The sequence below is a fragment of the Apis mellifera genome, linkage group LG4, assembly GCF_003254395.2.
Source record: "Apis mellifera strain DH4 linkage group LG4, Amel_HAv3.1, whole genome shotgun sequence".
NCBI classification, from domain to species: domain Eukaryota; kingdom Metazoa; phylum Arthropoda; class Insecta; order Hymenoptera; family Apidae; genus Apis; species Apis mellifera.
In genome coordinates, this window is record NC_037641.1 from 3,899,816 (window position 1) to 3,917,846 (window position 18,031).

At 46.2% G+C, this 18,031-nt stretch overlaps 1 protein-coding gene across 3 annotated transcripts in view; it reads left to right on the forward strand.

Annotated features, from left to right (window-relative positions):
- The window catches only part of LOC727092 (protein nubbin), a 110,674-nt gene that overhangs the window by 14,994 nt on the left and 77,649 nt on the right, over positions 1-18,031 (forward strand). For all 3 annotated transcript variants that reach the window (XM_016911871.2, XM_006558673.3, XM_006558674.3), the window contains exon 2: positions 10,275-10,310. In XM_016911871.2, the coding sequence (XP_016767360.1) occupies positions 10,275-10,310 (36 nt within the window). The remainder of the gene's footprint in view (positions 1-10,274; positions 10,311-18,031) is intronic.

The following is an 18,031-nucleotide window of genomic DNA, read 5'->3' on the forward strand; positions in this document are numbered from 1 at the left end:
AATCGCCGCCTCGCTTTGATCCGAGTCGATATTAAAAAAGGAGAGCCGTCCGTCTCTCCTTTGAATAAAACCTGTGCCTCGGGGTCTTTGACTCCGTGCAAACTTTAATCCGTCTCTCTTCCCTCCCCTCTTCCCCTCCAGAATCGTTCCGTAACAGGCTCGATCCGTAGAAACGAACGCGACCAACGAGCCTCGGTCCCGGCTCGAGGGGTCTTCCCTCTCCTCCATCGTCCTTTTTCCCTCCCTTTTCCCTCGCCGTTTCCTCGTCCAACGCGATTCCTTCCGGAATTACAGGTCGCTCATTCGAAGTAGAGGGAGAAGAGGAGAGGGAGAGCCGAGGACGTTTCTCGAGCGACATAATTAAGAGAGAGAGAGAGAGAGAGCCCCTTAATGTAATTTTAATAACTGGTTAAATAAACATAAGCGTAAGCCAGGCGTAATTTGAATCCGGATGTGGCACGATGAGCAGTTTCGATAAAGGCACAATGCTAATGCCAAGGCTTAGAGTAGGAGAATTGCATCGTCTCGCAACCGTCCGTTTTCTCCCGTCCCTTGCCCCCTTGCGAATTTTTTTCTTCCTCCAACAACTCCTCTTACCCCTTTCCCTATATCCCTCTCCCTCTCTCTCTCTCTCTGCATCTGCGCGCGCGTGGTTGCGTGCGGTGCGTGCATGCGTGCACAAGCATGTTATTTCGCAGTTTATGCGAGGTATGCTAATCCGAGACGGGGCCATAAGCGCATCGAGCATTCCCCAAATCATGAATAATCAACTGCGTTATTTCATTTCTTCGCCCTTCTTCTCTCTCTCTCTCTCTCTTTTCTTTTTTTTTCTTACACGCTAATTGCCTTTGTACGCCTCTCTTTCTTCCTTTTCTCTCGTTTTCGTTTCTCGAAATAAATATATATATATATAGAGAGAGAGAAAAGACGATCTCAATTCTCAATTCTCAATTCGCGATTACGATAACGCGCGGAATTGATTCTTTCAGCCCACCTCCTTTCGATAAGAATCCATAAGAGTTGGAAGAAAGGGGAGGAGAAGAGAGGAGAGGGGATATGAAGCGGTTCGATAATCTCTCGCTCCTTTCTCCCTTCAGTTAAAGGAGTAAAGGGTTAATCCCGCGTCAATTATGCGTCAATTAGCACGATCCTCCTCCCCTCTTCTCCTCCCCTCCGTCTCTCGTTGGGGATTTTACGACGAGAAAGGAATCGGGATGGAATCGGGATGGATATTTGTTTGCATACGGGATTATTTAGATGGTCGGCGGATATTATTATGTCGGCGATAGCTGTTTCCCCCCGAACGGGGAAGAGGAAGACCTTCGAGGTTTTTGCTGGAGCGACACGGCATTGCTGAACGTCGATAAAAATGTTTCTAAGACGAGAGCGGCTATCTTCCTATCGTCCGTTCAAGGATAGAACGGATGGAATTTCTTTTGCGCGCACTGTCACGGGTACGTACGGCGATAAATATTTAAGAAAAGAATGCCGATTTTTCCCTGTCCGATTACTTTTTCCTTTCCACTTCGAATTTCAATTTTCCGAACGTAATTAAAGACTGTGCAGTTCTATTTTAAAAAATGTTATACCCTACGTTGTGTCGCAAATGTGAGGAGACGACACAAAGCGCATGCTGCTGCTGTAAAATTAAATTAAATATGTAAATTGCAATGAAATGGCGGTTGGATTTTTGAGAAATAATTTTATTGCCCATAAGGCAAAAGATTGTCATTTCTTCATGAGTATACTCATTATGTACAGTTAACAGATACTGCGTTGCCTAAATGTGTGAACACTCGATTCAATGTTGTGTCACATGTGTGTGATTTATAGGTAATTCTTCGTTATTTCAATTAAAAAATTTTAACACTTATTCCCGTTTACTATACAATATTTCGGTTTTTCACATTAATACATTCCATCTTAGATTTTGCGACTCTACATTAAGAATTTACAACCATGCAAATGAAATTATTGATCGTTTAGATCCTTTCTCGGGTTCCATTTTCAGATAGAGATATTTTCATTTTATTTTTCCTTTATAATAATTTTACAATTACGCTGTTATATTAAATTTTTGCTTTCACTCACTCGCCGGACGCATCGGAGGGAGCATCGGATTTCGAATGAAATTCGGCAATAACTATAAACCGTCAAACTGGAATTTTTTTATAGATATTATAATTTGTATAATTTTCTCGAAATCCGGTTATATATATCCACCGGTTATATTTAAAATTACAATTATACGAATACAGATACAAATATTATCTACATAATAATAATCTCGATGCGCGCGCAGGTGATGAAAATTACCATTACCGGCGAAATTTCCAATTAACAAATTACAAATATATATATACATACATATATATATATACGATATTTCCATCCCTTCCACTTTTTATCTAGAATGGAATCGTCTTTGGACACGAAGCGAGGACAGGTTTATTAATTAAGAGCGATACCTCGCCATTCACGGTGGTCCAATTGTTGTTCCGCTTGCCTTTGTCGTTTCCTTCATTTACGTAACACGAACCCTGACGATTGCAACAGAAACCGTGTACATAGACAAATGATGCTACTGTTATTATATATATATATATTACACATATACGTATATCTGGTGCGCTTGTAGCCGTCTCGTATCGGGCATAAACATCGGTTTTACGATCTAGATGGTCGTTGATTATGCGGCCGTGTTCGTGCATTAAACCCACACTGCATAACGCGTATTCCGTTTACCTGTGTTTCTCGCGCTCGCCTATTTTGCGCCTTCCCGTCTTCTGCACGAACACCGTGTGACATTTATTCCAAGAAATATTCAGATACCCTCTTCCTTCTCCTCGATCCAACTTACTTTTACAAAATTAAGAAACGTATTTATTCAAATTATCTCTAATGTCGTCCATTATCTTCATTCCTTCTCTCGAATTAATAGAAATTATTATTAAATCGCTCGAGGAGAAAAAGGGGATAAAATATTTCTTCTTTTTTCTTGTTCGAAAGAAAAATGGGAATGATACTCATAGGGCCGATATGTACAGTTCTGTTTCATAATAGTTATCGCGGATGATGGTCTTGTAAAGCATGTATCATCCATAAACATAAAATATCTAACAATGTTAAGATTACTGATTACTGACGTTCGTGCACACGTTAACAACGCTTGCACACGCCGCATCACGCAGATTACGTTACTCTTGAATATACACACATACACACACACACACGCGCGTATCCTGGATTTTTCTGATGCGCCGATGTCGACTCCATCCCCTCCCCCTCACTGCTATTGTTTACGCCGCTTTAATTAGCCCGTTAATGCGACCGGGATATAGCCACGGGGCCCTTATCTGATACGTTTCCGGCGAATCATGGGAATTATTTCCGCGGCATGCAAATGGCAACGAAAAGGCGAATCGAGTTATGCTTCCGGCACGATCCCGCCGGACGATAAAAACGAGCACGCGTGACTAAGGACAAGCGTTTCCATCCCGTGATCCAATGCTCGCATTCGTTTCCTATCGTTCCGTTATTTTTCCTTTCCTTCTTTTTTTTCACTCTCGATTCTTCCTGCAATTTCCAAACGGAAAGACGGATGGAAAGAGTTTAATCTACTTCTCGATGCGACGTGTAATCGGAAATGGAAATAAAAAGAAAAATATCAAACGATGTAAATATCCCAATTTATTCAAAGGAATCATTCCAACGATGGTAAAATCCTCACGAGAGGATTTGACAGACTAATGGGAGAGGAGATCGTCTTCCTCCTCTCCCCCTTCTCTCGTTTTTGATTTTGACATTAGGAAAGCGAGGCACGGGATTGAAAAATGAATTCGCTCGTCGTCCCAGTATCCATATTTTATTATGGTGGCGCGTTAATGACCGAAATCAAAATCGGATAGATTAAGAGAGTGGGACAATCCTTTCACGCGGCCGAGCCGTTGCTCAAAGGATCAAACGGTTCTCTATTTACATCCATACACGTCTGTTTACGTGTTTCGCAGCCGCGATTAGAAAAAAGGCAGCGTCGCGCACGGACAAAAAGAGAGGAGGCAATTAGGAGGTGAAGGAGGAGGAGGAGGAGGAGAGTTTCGGTCGAAACTCGGCTTCCACTCTCGCTCCCCCGCACGCTCTGATCATATTTAGGATAATTTCAGTCGGAATATTATCCACCGGCCCGAGTATTAGGCCTGACTTAACGAGTTAAGCGTGCTTAACGGTGCGTTGAGCAGTTCCTTGGGATTAACTGGCCGTGCCTAAACGCGCTAATACATTACTGTACCCGGGCCGGCTTCAGAAAAGACAGAGGTAATTAACCCCGGTGCCATTGGTAAGTGGCCATATTTTAAGGCCCGGTTGCACGTGTTGCCCCTCTCCTCCTCCTCCTCCCCCTCCTCGTTACTTCTTAATCAATTCATCCAACGACTTCATCCCAATCTCGTTTTCTTTCTCCTCCTCGCTTTTCCCTTGCCTCGGTGTGTGCGCGCTCGGTGTGTATCGACCGATCGGTTTTCAATTTTATAAAAGGAAGCCGCTCCCGTCGGCCGCCTCCTCGTCGTCTCGTTTTTCTTTCCACGCGCATGACTGATTCATCGTTCAGCTTCGCGTGTACGCGGATCGTGGCCATCGAAGGAGAAGGAGCGAAGAGGAAAATCTCGATCGATTCGCGAAACGAAGATGAACGAATCGAATTCGATGCGATTAGCGAGATATAAAAAAAAGAAAAAAAAAATGGATACATCTGTTGCAGGGAAAAAAGAATCTTTCGTAATTACGATTTTCCAAAGCCTATTGTTTCCCTCCTAATTTGTGTACGCGGCTGGGATATTTAAATTAGCAGATGATAATAACGTTAATCTTCGGTTACCTATCCTGTGTTAACGAGAGGCAGAAAACAGGACACAGGTTTTTCCTCGGATTCGTCTTGATTATCTGAGAAAATTACCAGACGTTTCGCGCGTAATTGACGGAAAATTAATCCCGGGAATCCGTCTCGTTTTTCTCTCTCTCTCTCTCTCTCTCTCTCTTCTTCCTTTCCATCTTGTACAATCTTTAACTCGGCTGAGTTTTCGCTTTCAGCCGAGAGAATAACGTGTTCGACGCGTAATTTGCATCACTTAGGTATGTTAATAATCCACGCTCACGTTGAAGGAAGGAAACGTAAACCGAACCGTTTGTTTGTGGAAACTGAGAGAGAAAATCATTTTTGCATAAGCGAAAATCGAGGTATTATGGCGTGTGCGTGAAAATCAGAAGCAAATTGCCCTTTTCCGTTTGCTTTTCTTCTTTCACGCTCGTGGAAAGGAAAAAGGAGAGAGAGAGAGAGAAAAAAAAGGATCGAGCATTCACTTCGATACCACTTCTAACCCTCGGAATCAGAATCACGGTCAAGAGAGAGAGGATCGATCTGTGTCCCGGGATGGCGAACGATCGTCGAAAGGAAGTTTCCTCCTATTGTCGAGTCTCGCTAAACTCACCACTGGCACGAAATGCGTGACTACCATCCTGCTCGTTTACCTTTTTTTGCCCGGCGTAACTCTCATTTTGATCAATTTGAGTTTTTTGCCGGGCCGGTGACTTTAGCCAGGCCTCATCTCCGCCTCGCCACCTTCTGCGCCACCATCCTCATCTCCTCTTCCCTCCTCTTTCTCTCATTCCTCGTACTTTGCGACGTCTTTTCCTACTCTCTCTCTCTCTCTCTCTCAAACTTTAGTTTCTTCTCTATGATACTTGTTGTACGCATCCATTCTTTTCTTTGGATCGCAATGATTCATTCCACTTAGCGATGACGATTTCTCGCGACGTTCGAGGAGCTGCTCAACACCGGAGCGACCGCGTCGAGGTGACGGATGGATGGCCGGGGGGCGGGCTGTACGTATTCACGCTTTTCTTTTTCATCCTCGCGATTCTACGTCGCCTCGATCCATAGATGTGACGGGGGAGAAATTTGTCACCTTCTGTCCCCGCTCGTTTCCAGCCAAGGAACAATGTTCCCTCCGGCCATACCTTTTCCATACCTCTTCCGAGATTAAGCGAAGAAGAAAATGGAGTCGAGAGAGAAAATGGTTTTCGGAACACCGAAAACGGAGAATACGGATGAGATCGTCTACTTCTCCCCGCCCGGTAATTAGCGTGGTCGTCAGGGACTCGCCTTTCACTGCGCGAGAAAAGACGAGTTACGATCTCTTGATTACTAAATATCCACAACGAGCCTCTCTGATTAACCGGCACGTCGACTCATCGGGACCACCTGTATATAAATCCTGGGAGAATGAGTCGAAACTTTCTACGTAACTTCCTTCTGGGATCATAATATACAAATATCAATGCACGAGATTATTTTATACGTATATATTAAAAGAAATGATTCGGAATATACAAAGTGCCGATTAATCCTGAAGAGGACACGATCGAAAGAAGTAACACGGAATGTACCGTATCGAAAATTACGTGACGGGTGGTCCCTAAATGGTCCCCCGGCTCGTTCGGATCGGTGCTCGAAGCTGTTGGATCTCGCGTGGCTAATCGTAGAAATCGTACGTGACCGATCGTCGGCGGCCGGGCGGCCGATTCGCGCGGCAAAACACCGTGAACGGAATCGTCCGCACGGCGGCGATCATTGTCGCGTGTAACTCGCGCGTCGTCACCCAGCCGTGCACGTATTCCGATCCAATACGTGTCTGCCGATTCGATTAACACGTAACGAACCGCGTGTGTCGTTCGTTATCCGGCGTCCGTGTTTCAAACGACACGGTTCGTCGACGTTCGTGGGATACGTTCGAGCTAATTTGCCCTCCCTCTCCCCCTCCCCTCCGTGAATAATACAAGGAGAAACAACATCCTTTGAAAGAAAAAAAAAAAAAGAAAAATAAAAGAAGAAGAGGAGGAGAGGATCACAATTCTCCCCATTATCGCTCGTATTAAGACGAATCTTTTGTTCGCGCGCGTTGGTTGGGAGCGATTCGGTATTCCAAAGGTTGATGAACGAGCAGGTTTTGATGATGCGATTCCATCAGGAGGGAGAGGTAATTACGGTTAACGCGCGCGGAATCAGAGGAGAGCGCGATCGTTGAAGATTGCGCGAAATTATGGAACTCGCGATGAATAAGTTTCTTCTTTCGAGGCGAGATGTCGTTCCGATAATGAATCGAAGGATGGACGGAAGAAGATCCAGGATGGAGAACTGTTATTCGCCTCTTTCGATGAATCTATCGTATCTCGTCTTACAGATTCGTTCAGGAAAGGAACAGAACAAACGGATTAAATGGAATGGTTATTACTCGAACGTGATCAAACTTGCGGAGTCTCTCTCTTTACGCGCGAATAATTTGTCACCAAACCACGTATTTGCTTTCCCTCTCCGTGAAAAGCGTGTCGTCGCGTGGAAGAAGGAAAGAAATTAATCAGAGAATTATTAAGGAAATGGAAGCGGCGGGTGCAAAAGATCGATTCTTCCTATCTCGTTCTTCCTTCCTTCTCTCAGAGAGGAAGGGGAGTCGGAGAGTACAAACGCATCCGCGGTCAGGGATGATTAACAACCCGGGGCCCAGCCGCATATCTCCACGGGCCCCGGACGGTGCTGGCTAATCGATTAATGTACGATATCGAACGCGCGCGTCCCACGGGCCATTGTTTGTTGTTAATTACACTGATACATCTACTCGAGAGCGGGGGATATGGAGCCCGACCGCCCGTCGTCCACCATTCTCCACGACAGGATTTTGAATCTTGATCTTTTTGACACGTATCCGAGACCTCCTCGTCTCTTTTCTCTCTGTGGCTAATTGCTATTGCAAGAAAAAAAAAAGGAGATAGATAGAGCGTGGACGAATTGACAGAATTGTTCTTCTATCCCTCGTCGTTTAAATTTCCATTCATCTTTTGCCAATTGCGCTAAGACGATGAGTGGTTAATTAAATGCTTGTCGGAGCCGAATCCAAAGAAAATGGAATACTCTTAACCGTGATAATATTTGAATAACGAATTAATATATATATCTCCAGGAAAGAATAGAGAACTTGGAACGTTTTCAAGTTAAACCGGCTTAAGCCGTTCCGATGGATCGATCGAGAAGTATACAGTTACAAGTCCCGAAAGTAAAATTGTGGACGAGACGCGGTAAAAATTCTCGATTTCGAAAGCCTAAAATAAATGGACAAACCGTCAAATCGAGAATCTTTTTAAACGTGAAGAAGAAGGAGCCGTCCGATGTGACGCGTGGTCTCTGTCTCGTTAATTACGTTTGCCCAGGCTCCTCCCTCTTTGCACGCCGCTATGGATGGATGGATTGCTCAACACTTGTCACGCCTCGCTAATTAACATTCAGTCATCTCCCTCTCGGAAGTCCCTCTTACACCCGGCCCCGCCACCACACTGCTCCTCTGTCGAAAGAGGCGAAGCGAGCCGCGGCCAGGTGGAAAGTCGTTTAATATTTATCGACTATCGCGTGCGACCCCGTTGGCACCTCCAGGGCCCACCACGAATTAGAATTCGTGGTGGCGCGCCGCCGGTTCGCGGGAAATATTAGAATACAACGCCCGACAACCGATTAAACGAAATGTCGTACGCGTTTCGCTTTCTCGCTCCTCTGTCAACGATCGATGAACCTTGATTTTCGACTTCCTTTTCTTTTGTATTATTATAACGGGAATTAATAATATCATTAATCTCTTAAGTTGAAGATTGGAAAGAGAGAATTGTTATAACGTTAAAATTATATAATTTTAACGTCTCGTTTTTTCTTTTTAGAAATTCTTTTAGATCACGATCACATTATATATCTCCTGATTATGTAGATTTATTATAAATCGAGCACGTTCGAGTATTTGCTTTATAAATAAACGAAGGAATAAACGCAAGGTATAGCATTTAAACGAATTCGTTTTAAACATCTTGGAAATTATTAGTAATTATTTATTTATTTATCTTTCTTTTGTATTATAATTATAATAAAGAAATAACAAAACGAAAAAAATTTCTCGGTAATCAGAAACAAATATTGATAGATAGAATTTCCGGAAGCTAAACCAATTTGCATTGCGATTATTGAAAGTAAGAGCAAGAAAATATATATATAACGATTCGAATGAATGGTATTGAGAGTCGCTTTCTGGCCAATGTCGTTGTTCCATCGACGACAGGTTCGACGGAATACCAGATGCAGAATGTTTTGTCCCGTCGAATCTAATCTCTACTTTCGATCGCACTGCCAGCCGGACGACCCTGTCCATTATTATACATCCCTTACGTGGATGACTGGCCACGCCATGTTATTTCCTCAGAGTAATAAGATTCAACTGTATATTATATACAATTTTTATTATTCAAATATTCTATATCTTTGCTCGTGATTGTATATATTTTTTAGAGATACAGTTTGCCAAATTTTATTGTTTCTGTCTGGAAACTCTCTTTATTAAATTTTACAATCAAATCTTCTTGTTCCTTTTCCAAGATATTACACATTCGGATGATCCGTTGCGTACGCATCATTTAATGAGGCCGTTAACACGCACCATCGAATGAAACGTTTATGATATCTGATGACCAGCTCCCATTACAGTCCCTCGCCTTGAATCACAGGCTCCAGGCTAGGCCTGACCTAGCCACCTGTCGCGTCCACGGACACGGAAATTTTTCCGCTTTTCAGCGTGGAAAAGCCGATCAATATCGATAATGAAACGATCGTGCGCTTCGATTCCGCGAAGCGTTGAATATTTCACGAGCCTTCCGTCCATTTCCAATCGAGATACATTGTTTCCTTCATTGGAAACGTTTACGTCACGTTCGATATAAATATTAATTTTAAGTGGAAGAAAGAAAAATTTTCGAATTTTAAATACATATATATATATCGTCGTTACGCGGCGAATGAAGATATTAAGCTGCATAAATCGATGGTATCCTTTGGATCGTTAAAGCGTTAAAGGAAATTGCGAGGCTGGATCCGTGGCCGTTGCCGAAATTGCTTAACCACGGCACAGTCCGAGGGCCGCTTGTTATTAGCGCTCGAACGACGATGCCTCGCCTCGGATCGAATGGTCGCGGCAACGCGTGTATGCAAATTGAAAAATATAATTACTGTGTGTTATAACGGATCACAGTCGTTTTCGAATTGTCTCGCGAACGCCAGGAATTCGAATGAACGGAGAAGGAAACGCATCTCGACGTTTTCCTTTTCCTTATTAAGATTATCGTGAGTGGAGCATTGGCTCGATAGGAAAGGATTATTCTCTTCTATTCTGATTCTCGTTTTTCCTTTGTTTCAGACTCGTGCGAGCAGCCGATCGCGGATCGACCTTACGGTAAGTGAGTCACGCGTCTCTCTTTGAAATTGTGCGTATATATGTATCTATGGTAGTGCACACAGTACGTTGTTTCTTGGAAGGAAAAAAAAGGGGAAAAAAAGAAAAAGAAACGGAAAGAAGTATCGCGGAAACGAACTTTTACGGTATCCTCCGCGCGAGGAGGGAGGGGAAAAATTTCCCTCCGCTCCTTCCTTGTTACGTTTACGTATTGCATTGACCGATTGGACCGAACGGGAGCGCGGCAATTTCATACGATTGCGAAACGATCGCGATGTAACGCCTCCTCCCACTGCTCCTCGACTCGAAGGTTTCCTCCATTTCTATTTTATTTATTACCTGGAAACCGCGGCCAGGTTTATGCAAACGCGTAAATTAGATCGGGTTCCCGGAAAGATCGTTTCAGATAGAAAGTAGAAACATTTTTTACTCGCTTTCGGCGTTTCGAATCCGATCCTCTCGCTTCCTAGAATTTCGTGCTTGCTCCAGAAAAGTTTTTTTTCTTCTTCTTTTTTCATCTTTTCTCGATCAGCTCGAGAAACAATCGAGATTCGATCGTTTTGCTCGCGGAATTATTTCGAGACAAATTCGCTGGAAGAAAGAATTTGGATTCGATTCGATCCGATCCGATTCGATTCGAGGCCTCTTCCCCTCCCCCTTCGGGGACACGAAGGGATCCCATTTGGGGTGTCGCTTGGTTTCCGCCACCTTCTTGTTGACATCAAGCCGGGGACGTTAGAGGGAGGTAAAAAGTCACGTTGCATCCGGTCGCCTGTCCTCTATGCCACAAGTCGTAAAATTCAGCGTTATGCGATTCGGGGCCTGGTGTTTTGTCCCTCTTTCGAGATTATGATTACTCCGCCAGCCACCGTGGCTAATATCACGCAATAAGCACGCTGCGGACGAGAGAGAGCCCCCCCCCTTCCTTCTCTCCTTCCTCCTCCTCCTCCTCCTCCACTTCCTTCACTTCTTCTTCTTCTCCTTCTCCTTCTCCTTCTTCTTCTTCTTCTTCTTCGTTTTAACCTCTCCTCCCCTCGGTTTCGTCCCTCGTTCTGCCTCCTTTCCGCAGGTATATAATATGTGCCACCAAACTCGGCTCGGTGTAAACGGGTATCCCGGTGGAAATGCGTGAACGCCACGGGGAGAGGAGGGGAGGGGGGAGGGAGAAAAAGAGGGAGAAAAAGAAGGGAGGAGAGGTCCATCAAACGAGCCGCAGGACCCTGCGAGGTCATCCTAACTTTCCTGGAGCGACTTCATCTTCACGGTCTATTCCAGAGTTCGAGGACTCTGCTGGAATTTCACCAGTCACCCTCCTCCACCTCCTCCTTCTCCTCCTCCTCCCTACTCCTCTCCCTCCCTCGGTATCGCGGCTCGCGGCTATAATTTTTATTATGCGCTTTATCCTCCTCCCGGAGGGATATTTGCAACAACCGGACTCGAGCCCACTCGTCGAATATTTATAGGACGATATAGGATTTTACTATGGCTGTTATCTCGCGTGGAGGGAGAGGAGGGGGGATGCTAATGCGAAGAAATTTCGCGGCCACGGGAACAGGTCGATGAGGAAATTTTAAAACTGTCCACGAGGGGATCGATTAAAACGCGTTTATGAAATCTTGCGGTCAAGATTTTAAAAAGAAGAAGAAGAAAAAAAAAAGAAGGCGTTTATTATTAACCGTCGGAAGGAATGGAATCGTTTTCGAATTTATTTAACCACTGAAATTTGCTCTTTATTTTTTTTTCTTTCGAGAGCTCGAAAAGAAAATCTTTGGCTATCTTATGTACTCATCGCGCCTCGTGTATTTTTATTCGATAATAAACGAGAGATAAACGAGAGAGGAAGCAAGAGGGAGAGGATCTGAATAATCTAATCCAATTTAACTTCATCGTCTAACGCTCCACATTTCGAGGCCACCACCGAGATCGCGAGTCAATGCGCGCGGGTGTTGTGAAAGCCACTTTTGTGAGTGGTGGTGGTGGTTTTTCGACGCGGCGAGGATCAACAGGTCCCCCCTCCCCTCGGTTATGAGAGTGTAAAACGTTTTGAAGCCAACCCCTCGAGGGGTATGATTCCTCCTCCTCCTCGCCCGCTCGCAAAAGGGGCGAATCCGGTCCGCGGGGGGTCCCTGTGTCAAGATCACCCTCCCCCTCCTTCCACCTCCATCCTCTTCCGCGTCACGTAGCGCATGTCCCGAGCTGGGGGAGGAGGGGGACGGCCTACGACCCCGGTCACGGGGGTGGCTGACAGCCGATTAGGACAAGATGGAGGGAGGGAAAAACTTAAAATAACATCGCTCGATCATCCAGGGTGTCTTCGCCGACAGCCGGCCGAGCTACTCTCGCATTCAACCGGCTCCCCTTCACCACGCTCCCCGCGACCTTCTCAGCGGGTATCTTCGGAATCGAGGTCGTGTTACCATCATCCGTCTCCCTCTCTCTCCCTCTCTCTCTCTCTCTCTCTCTTTTTCTCCAGAACGACCCCTGTTCACGATTGACACTCTACCTACGCGAACTTGAACTATTATTAATTGGCCTCACAAGTAGGGAAAATTAAAAGGAAATATCAATTCTATTTAATTATGTACGCAGTTTCGTAGATCGAATTTTCGTATCGAAGAAGAAAGAGGAATACTTTTTTCTCTCGAAAAGGAAAAACTGACCGAGGCCTAGGTGGAAGTTGAGCACCTCTTCTGATGCTCATTACAGTGTGTCCCGCCCCCGGCTGCGGGTAATCAGGGTGTGCGGGGGAGTGAGAGGGCGGGGGCGGTGGGTGACCTCGCCCGGGGCCTTCACCCTCCGCCTCGCCGTTCTCCTCTCCTCTCGTTCGGCACGGTGGCTGACTGCCTTCCTGCTCGTCTCCTTCTCTCCTCTCCTCTCCTCTCCCCTGCCCTCCGCTCCGCTCCGCTCGAGCCCACCTCTTCGTTCCTCCGCTTTCGACTACCTGCGCGAAGGTGACGGAGGAGGGGGGAGGAGGAGGGAAGGGGGCACTCTCAGCGACTCTCCCGGTTCCCTCGAAATCGCGACCTTGCCGACCGTGCTTTGCATTCGACGTGCATTCTGCAACGAGGCGTCCAACCACCCTCTCCTCTTCCTCCCGTTTCCTTCCCTACGTCCCATCGATAATTGGCGGAAGTTGTATGCGGGCGTGCGACGCGTGAAACCGATGGAATGTCTCCCCTTCATCGTTTTAATCTGTTCCGCCGTTTCGATCCTTCACGGGGGATACACTTCTCCAAGGGATTCGATTTACAGATTGTTGAGAAATTTTTTGGTAATTGGATATTGTGTTATTTGGGAATAACGTGATTAAATGTTAAAGAAAGGTGGAAATTTATTCGCTTTTATAATAGAAATGATAATTTCTTGTTTCATTTGAATCGAATGTTATATGGACCGGTTGAAAGTTGGCTGAGAAGCATGGTGAAATGGTTAGTTAGACCGGCAAACAATACGAACGACGGACGATTAACCCCGAGCGAACGGTGAACGAGGTTTAATGCGGCGGCGCGGCCGCGGAGAGTTGGTATTTTCAAGATAGGGAGGCCAATCAGTGGCTGGAAAGAGAAGGAAAGAAAGAGAGAGAGCCACCGGCTATTTGGCCGCGAATAATAATGATTACGGGCGGCACTGTTGGGGCAGGAAATGGCGTTGCCAGATGGTGGGCCAGGGGGTGAGCGGAAGGTGAAATTTCTCGCTCGGTGGTGGCGAACTGTTTACGATTTACTCGATTGGGAGAGAAGGACGAATCTCCTCCCTCTTCCCCCGTTTCGAGGGAAAGAAAAAGTGGAAGGTGCTCGATCGTCTCGATTTTCTTCTCTTATTCCCTTATAGAAAAGAAAGAAGGCGAAAGAAGGAGAAACGATTCTCGAGATCGTTTCGTACGCAAACGCATCTCTCTCTCTCTCTCTCTCATACAAGGATTTTACTGCTTCCACCGAGGCCGGTTCCGCGAATAGCGAGAAGACCTGGCCGCTGCTGGCTGCGGTTGAAATTACTCGAATTTTATATGCACGTTACACGATCGTTTTCCAGGAAATTTTTTACAACCACATCCACGGGTTTCGTCCACGGGACGATATATACTGCACAGCTTTTCTCCGTTACGTATCGGAATGCGCGGTGGCGAGCACTCGTTTATCCCGTTACAGGACTATTTCTTTCCTCGGCCGGCGCAACAACCGACCCCGGCCCCCCCCTCCGCTTTCGAACCCGTTTGATTGGTGACGAGGAGGAAAAACGCGGCCGACATGTCGTCCGCAAGGGGACGTCTCACGAGCCCTTTGACTATTCCGGGACGCTGGTCGACTCTCGGGTTCAACTGGTCTGGATGCTTAGCCTCGAACGGATCGCCCGACCGACCGACCGACCGACCGTCTCGCTCGAATCGATCTTTACGAGCTTCCTCGACCGACCAATAAACCCAGCTGAATCCCGATCGTCGTCGCGAAAATTCTATTCGCCATCCATTGCAGGAAGAGGGGCGTCATTTTCCGGAACGTAAACGATGACGCCTTAATCTGAATCCGGGATCTCGAATCCTCGTTGAAAGCTTCTCGGCCAAGTTTTCCATAGGATTCCTCCTACCTTCTCTTTTCTTCTTGTTAATACGGAAATGAGAGAGAGAGAGAGAGAGAGAGAAGGAAAGATCCATCGTCTTATCCGCGATGGATCTTGGGTAACGGGCCCAATATTCGGTGTTCACCTTCGTCACCTGATGTCAGTAATAGAGAAGAGGCTACCTGAGGAAAAGCTGAAAAATCTTTCAAAGTCTCGTCCATTTAGTCGAGGTAGGAAATTGAGGTGTCGTTCGAGAAGAGAAAGAGAGACGAGTTTCGAGTTTAAGTTAAGAAAATTTTTGGATATTTCCAACACTTACCTTCATAATTTATTAAATTTCACGTATCTCGGAAGGAAGGAGGATCTCCATATTTGTACAACGAAACCGTTGGAGGAACGACATTCTCGATGGATAAGCGAAATTTTTATCGGAAACGATTCTATCTCGCATTCGCCCCGATCGGCGGCGTCTCGTTAATATTGAAAGGGATCGAGGAGGGTGGAATGCAGAGGTTTAGATCAGAATTTCTTCTCTGCACGGAGTTTTTCAATAGTGGCGGTGGCCGGTCTCCTCTTCCACTAAAGGAACGCATGAATCCGGATTCATGAATGAACTATGCGAGGAGAGGCGAGCAACGAACCGGGCGGGAGGACTATTATTTAGCATAGCCACTTTTTCTACCTCGTCGTCCAGCTCCTTGTGGCGGCGTTGTCTTTGTATCATGGGACGGACGGCGATGACGGTGCGGCCTATCTGGAGCAGGCCCTCTCCTCCCAAAGAGATCTCACAACGTAACTAATGGACGCCGCGCACTATCTTTTCCGCTCCCACCCTTTTATTATTATTGTTATATCGGCCCCTGCCACGGACTACTTCTGAATGTTCATCTAATTAAATTGGCCCGGGACGAATTCTCGGAAGAGAATATTCTAATTTCGCGTAGAAGCTATTATTAATACCGTTCCTCCTCCTTCTACCGCGCCGCGTTTAATTAAAATTCAATTTTCAACGAGGAGAGAGAGAGAGAATCGCGTTAATAATCCGATTACTCCGAATAAAATTCCCCCCATCGATCTTCCCCCAAGAAGAAGAAGAAGAAGAAGAAGAAGAATCGCATCGACAGTCGAAGAGGGTTTCCTATCGGGACCCGTGGCGATCCGTGGTCACGCAGTTGCACGGTGGTTGATCGTAAGCCGGCTCCCCTCGCGTGGACCTCGTACAGCGAGGCTAATCGACGACTAATAAAAGGCGGGCCGAGCGCGAGCGGCCCAGGAGCCCGGCAATCAAACGAACAATGACACCGCGCGTCGAGATCCTCTCCGCCGTTGTTGCCACGGTGGACATTTTTACCACCTCCTCCCCTCCCTTGTCAGGCGTGTGTAACGAAGTGGAGGAAGGAAGGAAGGAAGGAAAGTCGAACGAACGAGGATTCGAAAAGCATCTCGAAGCATTTCTCTTTCTCTTTCTTCGAGTCGGTGGAGTATTTTACGAGGTGGAAGCGCCATCAAAAATGGTGTGGTGGCCGGGCAGCTTCTTCACACAGGCCCCCACACGTGGGAACCGCTCCGCTAGATCCGCTCCGCTCTTCCGCTTTTGATGGATTTTTCTCTCTCTCGGTTTCCTCCTCCCCCTCCTCCTCCCTCCGTTATATTCGCCGCGGCTTTTTTTGCAAGCGGCCTCTTTTGACTCCGTATCGGAGCTGGCTGCTCGAAATGGAGCCGCTGGCGCACAGGGCAATTACAAAGCTGAGAGGAGAGAGAGAACTCGGCGACGGTTGAGCGATCGACGGTAAGGAAACGTGGAGTGGACAGTTCGCGGAATAGGAAAGAGAGAGATATATATAAAGGGGGCGGGTGGAGAAAGTGAGAGAAATCTTTTATTAAAAGGATTTGTGCGATCCAAAAACGATCGAGAGATCTCCAGGTCTTCTGGGAAAAATCGATCCTTTTCTTTTCTTTTCGTCTCTTTCACAGAGAATTTAAATCAGATTAGGGGGGGTTAGGTATCATGCGTATCGTCGACTGAGAAACAATTAAATTATCGATCGGTTCGGCAGCCGATCGTTTCGCTTGAATTTATGTTAGAGCCGGTGGTGGTGGTGCATGGACGTTCGCACTTGCACGTGAGCACGAGTACACGGACACAAATCACGAGGCGAAAGGCATACTACTGCCGGTAAAAGTCGAGCGTGTTGCGGTTTTCGGCCGTTCCGATCCCGAACAACCGCAGAAGGGATCGATTACCGGGCTCGGCCATCCGGCAAACGACTATTAATGATATTTCGTGTCGGATCTGCATGCTTCGACCCCGCCAAAGGGAGCCGCGCATCCCCGACTTTCGCGTTTCACCGATTTTAAATCTTTTAAAATCTGGCTAAACACTGCGCTATATAAGATATATAAGCGTGGGATGATAGCTGGGGGAGGAGAGGGATTGATGTAACGCAATGATGCAATAGACGATCGAACACCGGCCCCTTTTCTCTCCTCGCTCCACCTCTATTATTTATTGGACCAGCGATTCTCAAACTCCAATCAACGAGACACTTTTAATCCACCTGAGAAGAAGAGAAGAAATTCTTGAAATAACAAAAAGGGGTCGAATATTATTAATAATCGCGAGGATTTTCCAACGATTTTATTTCGTCGAGTCGTGTCCAATGGGTGGGTGGATTGCGTAATGCCGTTTAAATACGATGCACCGGCAGGCACACGAGGGGGTTCCACGCTCGGGGATTAAAAAAATCGGGCCTCGGAGTTTAACGGCGGATCGCACGAACGGCAGATACACAAATCAGGCCGTAAAGCCGATCAATTAAACGGCAGGCCGCCGATCTGCCGCGCATTATAACCGGTAATTATCTGTAATTAAATATTGGCCAGCCGCCAGGCCGCCGGCTTCGAGGGGTGTGTTCGATGGATTTCTACCACGGCCCTCTGCTTTCCTCCCCCTCGCCCTCTCCCCGACTTCTTCTTTCTTTCTTTCTTTCGTTCTCCGACTCGAAACGCATTCGCGAATGAAATAAGCAATATTAAAATATATATAGCAGGTTTTGAATTATAAGTCGAAGATCATTCAACTTATATCTAATATAATTTATCTATCTTTTTCACGTAATATTTCTTCTCTTTAATGAAATTGATAATTTTAACATTAAATGTCG